The 10,316-nt window shown below is 37.4% G+C and overlaps 2 protein-coding genes across 2 annotated transcripts in view; one reads left to right on the forward strand and one right to left on the reverse strand.

Moving 5' to 3' along the window:
- The window catches only part of LOC107479179 (sm-like protein LSM1B), a 6,798-nt gene extending 4,976 nt beyond the window's left edge, over positions 1–1,822 (forward strand). Inside the window, exon 7 of the mRNA XM_016099326.3 lies at positions 1,354–1,822. Within this exon, the coding sequence (XP_015954812.1) occupies positions 1,354–1,431 (78 nt within the window). The 3' untranslated portion in view covers positions 1,432–1,822. The remainder of the gene's footprint in view (positions 1–1,353) is intronic.
- Positions 1,823–2,574: 752 nt separating this feature from the next.
- On the reverse strand, positions 2,575–4,983 carry LOC107479197 (pollen receptor-like kinase 3). The gene is made up of 3 exons (XM_021138382.2): positions 3,824–4,983; positions 3,382–3,745; positions 2,575–3,313 (listed from the first exon to the last, which is right to left on the reverse strand). Exons 1-3 carry the CDS (start codon positions 4,796–4,798, stop codon positions 2,745–2,747), a joined length of 1,908 nt encoding a protein of 635 aa, XP_020994041.1. The 5' UTR covers positions 4,799–4,983; the 3' UTR covers positions 2,575–2,744.
- Between the last annotated feature and the right edge of the window lie 5,333 nt (positions 4,984–10,316).

The following is a 10,316-nucleotide window of genomic DNA, read 5'->3' on the forward strand; positions in this document are numbered from 1 at the left end:
CCCTTTTCCTTTATCCTTTCTTCCCATTGCCTTTACTCATCCCAGAGTACATTATCTCTTTGGAGGTCCATAAGGTCCATAAATTATTAGTATTATCTTGAGGTACCAGCCTTGCAACCCTATCACAAACCCAGTCCCTCTTCATGGCACTTTTAGTGTAAAGAAGGTTTTGGCGCAGTATTGAAACCCTGGCAAAGGACCATAGAATTTTCTACAGAAAACTAGATTTATGCAAATAGTCATCCATTTTCCATATGGTTTCTGCAACATGCATAATCTCTTAGAATGTAAGGTGTAATGTTATCCAAATGTCAAAGTAAGTTGGTGTCACATTTTATAATCTATAAAGGTCTTAGGTTTTGATGTTCCCCAAACTTTCGAGATATTAGTGTCACATTTGAGAAATTAAGGGAAGATGTGTGCCATACCTCATAACCTAAGTCTTCACGGGGAGGTTAGTATAATTTTTTTATAATTCATTAGAATTTTTGGATCCTCATTGAGAGAATGATGTCATTGGAAAGCTTTTTGTTTATTTTATGCCAGATTATTTGAAAATAACTAGCATTATAACTTTGATATGCTAAAGTGTAACATTCTTTGTGCCTCCAATTAGTATCTTAAGCTTTTAATCTTTGATGGACCAATTTGATTGAAAAAATCTTTCATGGACGAATTTGAAGAATACCTTATCTTTCAGGGACTAATTTGACTATTAACCCAATTATTACATTGAAGGAAAAGTTTGCGTAGTGCCTATTATGAAAAATGTGGTAGAATATCATTTTAGGTGGTTTGGTAATGTGATAAAGGCCCATAAAGGCTTTGGTAAAGAGAGTAGATCAAATCAAGGGTAATTGGCAATGAATATTGAGATTTCAAAAAAAAATCGTGTGTGAATTAGGAGATTTAAATTTTAATGGTTTAGAAGGGAAGCCTTGGAGCAACAGTTGAATTGTCTTTGTGACTTCAAGGTCACAGGTTCAAGCTGTGGAAATAGCCACTAATGTAATTATCAGGTTAGACTGCGTACATTACACCCCTTGGGTGCGGCCTTTTCCTGAACCCTGCGTTAATGCGGGATGCTTGTGCACGCCCTTTAAATTTTAATGGTTTGATTGTAAACCTAATATATGATTTGGCACTTAAATCGTCTGATGCATATAAGTCCTAGTTGTTGTGTCACATTGTCTGGTGTTTGCTCCAATTCCTCCGAGGAAAAGGAAATTTGAGCACGATCTCCAACTGAAAGCTAAAAGGACTATGTGGCCATTGCAAAATTGTATGCTGGCAAATTTGTTCATTATTTTTTTGACATGAATTAGGTTAATTTCATTTGGCTTACACTTCCAGGCTCAAAAGGCAGAAAGGGATGCTACCGATCTAAAGGGCACCATGAGGAAAAGGATGGAGTTCCTTGATTTTGATTAAACTATCCTGCCATCTTACCAGTCAAGCTGGTCCATCTGCAAATTTTAATGCAGCTGTGGCTCGTTTTCGATCGTGGGGATGGAAGAATAATTTACGATAGAATGCGCCATTTGTTGTCGTGGAAACTGGCACGATAGGAAATTAGATTTCTTGGCAGCTAGATCTTTTTTGTAGCAGAGGCCATGAAAGTAAATTGTGACTTTCTGGCTTCTCTAAAGAGAAGCTGACAATTATCATGCCCCTTTCTGCATGTAGTTTTCATGCTAATGCATGTGGGGGTATGTGTTATTATTGTGCACTTAAAATTTTAGTTTGGTTTTAGAAAATGATTTATAGTGAAGATGTTATTAATCAGTGTTTATGATCATCATTTACAATGCTCTTTTCAGAATGACTAATGTCGATTGTTTTTGGTCTGTTCTCCGTAGGTGAGAATAACACTATTATCTTTTGTTGTATGTATGACAATATCAAAGTAACTATTAGACGCTGCATCTGCTATTAGTATCACAAAATTGGGCATGGAGTTAATATAAACGTTATAATGAATATTGAAAAAAAATCCATGGATTTAGTATAAACAACAAAGTCTGATTTACTAGGTGAGTTGAGCTATATGAATCAAATGTCATTGAATTTTATTATATATGTTTATAATGAGATTGTTTATACATAGATCATTTTTTATAATCTCATGTATGGTTTTCTTTTATTTTGTCTCTTGTTTATCCTTCATCTCATTTACCATTTTAATGGGATGTTTTTTCGATCTTTTTTCCTAAACCACTTAAAGATGTTCAATAAAAGGCACTACTACTATTAGAAATGCAGAAGTTGTTTGGATTATAAGAGTATTTACATTAAAAAATAAAATTGAACTCATGTTTAGTGGAGACATTCTGTACACTAGTAAAATGAACATCCGATATATCTATTGTTTACATTGTTTAATATTTTCATTGTTCATCTATACTTTTCCATTTAGAGAAAAGAGAGAATGTAAAGAGAAAAATGAAGGAGAAAAAATGTACTAACTTGATCATGTTGTTTCATAAAATTTTAAAGACCGAGATCCTGTGATCATTAACACAACACAACACACTTGTAATTATAAACTAGGCTTACAAAAGTGAGACACTAATATGGGTGAAAAAATTATCATTTGAATTTCACCTTGTTACACAAAATGACAAAACCACCTCTTAGTACAAAGGCCTGTAATAATTCCCTTACCTACGAAAGGCAACAAGAGCTAAAAGCTAAGCTTTATGGACATAACAAGAAGAAGCTTGTTTTTAATAATTTTTTATTATTTACACTTGAACCTCCTCTATCCTTCTAATGGCTTCCTTCATGGCAAGTCTTTTGTCAGGATTGCTCTCAGTGCAATCAGCACCAATGTGGATAAGCTGCAACATCTGAGTTTGCGATCCCATGTTCCCTTGCAACTCTGGATCGATGAGTTCTTCTTCCCTGGACTCGGAAATCGCCGTGAATACCCGTTGAACAACATCAGTGCCACCCTTTCCATTGCTATGATACTGGGAAGGGAACTTGCCGGTAATGATCTCGAGGATGAGGACACCGAGGCAGTAGACGTCGGTCTTCTGGGAGACCTTTTGGTACTGAATATAGTCAGGGGATTTGTAGGCGAACATGGCTTGAACGGCGGCCGTGGGGTTGATGAGTGGGTGGAATCCGAAGTCACCTAAGAGAGGCTCATAGTCATCACTGAGGAGGACATTGCTGGACTTGAGGTTTCCATGGGGAAGGTCATAGGTGGAAAATTGAGTGTAGAGGTATGACAACCCTCTTGCTATTCCCTTCACAATCTTTAACCTGGTCGGCCAGTTCAACTCTGCATGGGCTGTTCCTCTGTCACCTGAAATAAAAATAATCAAAATAGTTTCTACATTCCTTTAAATGTTAATAAAGAGATGCATAGCATACCATGCAAGACATAAAGCAAGCTGCCTTTGGGCATATACTCAGTAACGAAGAGCTTCTCCTCCCGACGGTAATGGTAAGCCAAAGGCCCCAATATATTCTTATGCCTCATCCTCCCAAACTGCCTCATCTCAGCGTCAAACACATCCCTTCCCATTTTGTTCATATCCCTCATCCTCTTCACCACCACCGACAGCCCGTTCGTCATCGCCGCCTTGTACGCCGATCCCAGCCCCCCGTTCCCCAGCACCTCCGCCGACGCCTTCATCAAATCCTGCAGCCCAAACACTTCTCTTTTGTTGTTCACCATTACAAGGTCCCCCATTCCCATTTCCTCCCCCGAGGCCCTCCTTTGCTCGAATCCCCCCTCTTTGCCATCCGCCCCACTCATGCCACCGACCCTTCTCACTCTAGCACCCTATAACTATTCGTGCTCCATCCCCACCGACCCCTCTCCCTCCGGCGCCCTGTAGCCGTTCGTACTCGTCACGTGAATGTCCACCATCGAATCCACACTGTTTATTCTCCCCATCAACCCGAACTCATCGTTCCTCCGCCGCGCCTTTACGAACACGAACACAAGCGCTGCCACTGCAGCCAAGAACAGAAACAGGATAATCTTCATGCCCCACCCTGGCCCTGACCCTTGATTCTTATCAAGCGGTGGTAACGTGTAGGATGACGAGGAAGGCAAGCCACTACTATCGCAGCTTCTCCTCAACGGCTTCCCGCAAAGCTTCTCGTTCCCGGTACCAGCAAACGCATTCTCACCGAACCTAGCCAGCGCTTCCGGTATAGGACCTTCGAGGTTGTTGTAGGATGCGTTGAACGAGGTCAAATCTTCCTTCACAGTGGGTATCCTTCCGGTGAAGTGGTTGTTCTCGATGTGAAGCTCTTTGAGAAGCGCTAGCTCCATCAAAGATTCGGGTATCTGGCCAGAGAAGTTATTCGAGTCGATCCAAACTTTCTTTAGGGAAGTCAATTTGGAGAAGAAATCGGAAGGGATGGGCCCGGAGAATTGGTTGTAGGAGAGCAAGAGGACTTTGATGGCGCCGAGCCTGCTGAAGTCAGGGATTGGACCCGTGAAGCTGTTGTTGGTGAAGCTTAGGGTCCTGAGCCCGGGGATCTCGGCAAGAGCGTCTATGTTGATGGTACCAGACAAGCCCATGTCAGAGAGGCGAATGCCCATTACCATGCCGTCGACGCACATCAGGCCCATCCAGTTTTCGCAAGGTGACGTGTTGGGTTCCCACGTGTACAGCACTCGATCACCGTTGGTGAAGGATTGTTTAAGCTTTTGAAGGGACTCCGCGTCGCCTGAGAGAGACAGTGGGAGGCTGTAGAGAGAGACAGCAATGAACAAGAACACGTAGAAAACGTGACTGCGGCGGTTGTGGTTGTTAGAGCGAACAGCGGCCATTATTTTTTCTTATTAATTTAATTTATTGGTAATGCCGAGAGCCTTTGAGGGAATGTGTGTGTGTTGGTTAGACGTTAGAGGCTCTTGGGTTTGAGAATGGACCGCTGCTCGGAGATGTTGAGGTTAAAGTATTTGGTTTCTTCCTGTTGTCTATGAAGATGAAGATTTTTTAGGGGTCTAATTTGTTGCCCGGGGGGAAGGGTGGGGTTTGGAGGGAGGGGGAGAGAGAGTGTGCGTGGGGTGGAATTGGTGATGATGGTGTTGTTGCCAGAATTACCATGTAATGTGCTAAGAATAGATGGTCAGAGGAATAATATTCGGAGATGATATAGATAGACCGGGATTGGAGGGAGTGTGCGTGCAATATTTTGTTTGTTTTGCCGTAGACCGGTCACATAATGCATTGCAGGATATATATCTCTTTGGAAATTAAGGAAAAATTTTGGACTTTTTTAGATAGATAATGATTTTTATAAATAATGTAAATAATAAATTTTAAAATTAATTTAATAAACTAAAAAGATATTATTTACACACTTAGGGAATTAAGCATCTAATTATTGTTAATTGTACATGAATAAATCGAATCAAAAGAAATAATTATTTAATTAAAAATAATCATCATAATCATTTGCATACATATTGAATTAAACATTCGACATATTTATTATTCATATTATTTAGTATTATCATTGTCTACCTTTTAAAAAAAATTTCAGTTTTAAAATCAAACAATGGCATTTCAAGTTGCTATGTAGTTGTTACATATCTAAATTTTTTTTAACAACTAAATTTAATTAAATTGATACACACTCCAACTTCAAGTCATTTTATATTATTCTTCTTCTTTGTGTTCCTCCTTCTTCTTCTTTTGCGCGTGTTTCTATTTTTTCACGTTTCTTTTTCTTTGTGAGTTTTCTATCCATCGACATTCTTTTATTGTTGCGGTTTTTTTACTCATTTTTTTTAGTAATTGATTTTTCTTCTCTTTTTTTTAGCTTTATTTCTCTTAAAAGAATGAAACAAAAAAGAATTATGAGAAAACGAAATAAAAAAAAGATAAAGAAGATAAAGATGAAAAAGAAGAAGAAGAAGTAGCAAATGATGAAGAGAAAAAAGAGGAAGAGTTTTGAATTATGCATAATTCATCAGAACAAATAACACCAAAATTTCTTAACAATAATATATAAATTTCTTAATTTTTACTCCAAAATTTTGTTACAAAAGCATAAACATATCTTTTTTAATGTTGTATTTTTTTTCTTCATTTTATTCTTCTTTATTTATCTTTTTTCTGTTGCTTTTATTTCTTCTTTTTAGAAGCATTGCTTCTCATATTAAATTTGAATGAACATGTTTGTAATGTATTACAATCTTATTTAGTTGAATGAATGTAGGGTTCTTCATCTTCCTAGTGACTTTGTAGTATTATGTATTTCTTTTTCTTCTTTATTTGATTTTTTCTTGTTTTTATTCTTGTTAAGAGAGTAAAACAAGAAGAATCATGAGAAAGTAAAACAAGAAGGAAAAGATAAATAAAAAACGAAGATGATGATAATGAAGAAGGAGAAGGAGGAGTTTTGAGTTATCATTAAGTAATTTTAGTGTATTCTAGATTTAAATAAGATGTTCTTTTGATCTGTGCTTATTTTGGATTCAATTCGTTTGTGTGACAGCATCATTAAGTAATTTTAGTGTATTTTGGATTTAAATACAGTGCACTTGGTCTATGCTTATTTTGAACCGAGTTTATTCGTGTATCGTCAGTAATTTTGGTACATTTTTAATTTAATTTCGGTGCATTTTGGATTTAAGTAAGGTATACTTTTAGTATGACTTTATTTTGAACTGAGTTTGTTTATGTGTCATCATTATTAAGAAATTTCAGTGCATTTTGAATTTAAAGTGTTATACATATAAGAAGAAGATGATGATGATGATAATAATGATGATGGAATAGGAGGTGATGGAAGAAGAAAAGGAAGGAGGAGATTAAAGAAATTCAAATGAGAAAAGAAGCTCTATGTAGGGTGTCACCGTTGTCAATGGCTACTTCCCATCCTCTCAGTGAAAATGGTCCAAATGCTCTGTCACAGCACGGCTAATCATCTGTCAGTTCTCCATCAGGTTTGAAGCTCGTCACAGTCATTCAATCCTGGAATCATACTCGGAATACCACAGACAAGATTTAGTCTTTCTGGATTCTCATGAATGCCGCCATCAATCCGGCTTATACCACGAAGATTCTGATTAAGGAATCTAAGAGATACTCATTCAATCTGATGTAGAACGGAGGTGGTTGTCAGACACACATTCATGGAGTGAGGAAGGTGATGAGTGTCACGGATCACCACCTTCTCCACAGTTAAGCGCGAATGAACATCTTTAGATAGGAACACGAATGTTTGAATGGAAAAATATAAACAATTGCATTAATTCATCGAGACGCTGCAGAGCTCCTCACCCCCAACAATGGAGTTTAGAGACTCATGCCGTCAAAAAGTATATAATTCAAATCTAAAAATGTCATTAGCTGCAAAATAAGTCTTTAAAAGTTGTTTAAATACTAAACTAGTAACCTAGGTTTACAGAGAATGAGTAAACTAAGCTAATTGGTGCAGAAATCCACTTCTGGGGCCCACTTGGTGTGTGCTGGCGCTGAGACTTAATCTTCTCACGTGCTTGGGCTGTTTCTGGAGTTGAACGCCAGGTTGTAACGTGTTTTGGGCGCTGGACTCCAACTTGTAACCTGTTTCTGGCGCTGGACGCCAGACTGCAACATGGAACTGGCGTTGAACGCCAGTTTACGTCGTCTATCTTCGCGTAAAGTATAGACTATTATATATTGCTGGAAAGCCCTGGATATCTACTTTCCAACCCAATTGAGAGCGCGTCAATTGGACTTCTGTAGCTCCAAAAAATTCATTCCGAGTGCAGAGAGGTCAGGATCCAACAGCATCAGCAGTCCTTTTTCAGCCTAACTCATATTTTTGCTCAGCTCCCTCAATTTCAGCCAGAAAATACCTGAAATCACAGAAAAATACACAAACTCATAGTAAAGTCTAGAAATATGATTTTTGCCTAAAAACTAATAAAATTATATTAAAAACTAATTAAAACATGCTAAAATCTACATGAAAATACCCCCAAAAAGCGTGTAAAATATTCGCTCATCACAACACCAAACTTAAACTGTTGCTTGTCCTCAAGCAACTAGATAAATAAAAGAGGATACAAAGAAAATCAAGAAGCAATAATATCTCAGAATTTTGAGTGAAGCTCAGATTCTAATTAGATGAGCGGGGCTAGTAGCTTTTTGCTTCCAAACAGTTTTGACATCTCACTTTATCCTTTGAAATTCAGAATGATTGGCATCCATAGGAACTCAGAATTCAGATAGTATTATTGATTCTCCTTGTTTAGTATGTTGATTCTTGAACACAGCTACTTTATGAGTCTTGGCCGTGGCCCTAAGCACTTTGTTTTCCAGTATTACCACCGGATACATAAATGCCACAGACACATAACTGGGTGAACTTTTTCAGATTGTGATTTAGCTTTGCTCAAGTCCCCAATTAGAGGTGTCCAGAGTTATTAAGCACACTCTTTTGCTTTGGATCACGACTTTAACCACTCAGTTTCAAGCTTTTCACTTGGACTTGCATGCTACAAGCACATGGTTAGGGACAGCTTGATTTAGCCGCTTAGGCCTGGATTTATTTCGTTGGGCCCTCCTATCCATTGATGCTCAAAGCCTTGGATCCTTTTCACCATTGCCTTTTGGTTTAAAGGGCTATTGGCTTTTTCTAACTCTTTTGCTTTTTTTTTTCGCAAATTACTGACTTTTTATTTTTTTTCGCAAACTTGTTTTCACTGCTTTTTCTTGCTTCAAGAATCAATTTTATGATTTTTCATATCATCAATAACATTTCTCTTGTTCATAGTTCTTTCAGGAGCCAACAATTTTAACATTCATAAAATTCAATATAAAAAATATGCACTGTTCAGGCATTCATTCAGAAGACAAAAAGTATTGCCACCACATATAAATAATTAGAATTTTCCTTATTAAGAACTCGAAAAAATATTGCCTCTTTTTTCTAAAAATCTACTATTTTATTCATGTTTGATGATGATGAGAAAAATAAATTATAGCTTAATTGGAGATAAAATCAAAATAGAGATACTAATTACTACTACTAATATATAACTTCTAAGGAAAATTCATAATAAGAACAGTTATCATAGAGTTAAGGCAAATATTAGGACTCAACAATTATTTTGGGAAGTGGGTGTTTCTCTAGTCTGTGGGATGCTTGATCCTTCAAGAGATAATTTCTGACGCTTCAGTTCCTTCAAGTCACATCCTTGCTCTTCCTGTTCCCTTAGGTGCCATGATCTTGATGAGTTTTAGCTCAGTGATCATGGCAAATCACACCAAACTTAGAGGTTTGCTTGTCCTCAAGCAAAAGAAAGGATAGGAAAGGAATAGAGGGAGAGGCAATTTTAAAATTCAAAAGATATGATGAGTTGAAAAAGATTTGAAAAAGAGTTGGATTGGAAAAAGATTTGTGTTTATGGATTAACATACATTGGATATATTTGAAAAAAAAAGGATTTTAGAAATTAGAAAATTTTTGGAATTGAAGGATGATATTTTGAAACATGTTTATGCAAGAAATCATGAATTGAAACATAAAAATTAGAAAATTTGTGAAGAAAAATGAATTTTACCTCCTCCTCACATTCTGGCGTTAAACGCCCAAACGCTGCATGTTTTGGGCGTTTAACGCCCAATTGCTGCTTCTTCTGGGTGTTCAACGCCCAGCTGTTGCTTCTTTCTGGCGTTGAACGCCAGGAAGTCCTTTGTCACTGGGTGTTTTTCTGAACGCCCAGGATGCTGCAAATCTGGCGTTGATCGCCCAGAAGGTGCTCCTTTCTGGCGTTTAACGCCCAGATGGCTATCCTTACTGGCGTTGAACACCCAGTAGGTGCTTCTTTTGGGCGTTCAACGCCCAAAATATTTCTTTCTGGCTTTTTCATGCCAGTGAGCTTCCAAATTCCCTTGTAACTCTGTGAATTCAATCAATTGCTATTTTACCTTGAAGATACTTGACATATACCTGTAAAAATCAATTAATGAATAAATAAACTTTGTAAATGGCTGGGTTACCTCCCAGCAAGCGCTTCTTTATTGTCTTTAGCTGGACTATTACTGAGCTTTAATCAAGCCTCAGTTTTGAGCATTCTTGCTCAAAATTTCCTTCAAGATAATGTTTGACTCTCTGTCCATTAACAATAAACTTTTTATTAGAATCATTATCCTGAAGCTCTACGTATCCATATGGTGATATGCTTGTAATCACATATGGTCCTCTCCACCGGGATTTTAATTTTCCGGGAAATAATCTGAGCCTAGAATTAAACTATTTGGTGCAATTTCTACCCTAACCCATTATAAAACCACTTGTGCAGACACAATGTTCACACGTTAGTTCCATATAGGTAGAATGAACAT

Source organism: Arachis duranensis, chromosome 3 (assembly GCF_000817695.3).
Source record: "Arachis duranensis cultivar V14167 chromosome 3, aradu.V14167.gnm2.J7QH, whole genome shotgun sequence".
In the NCBI taxonomy this organism is placed as follows: Eukaryota; Viridiplantae; Streptophyta; class Magnoliopsida; order Fabales; family Fabaceae; genus Arachis; species Arachis duranensis.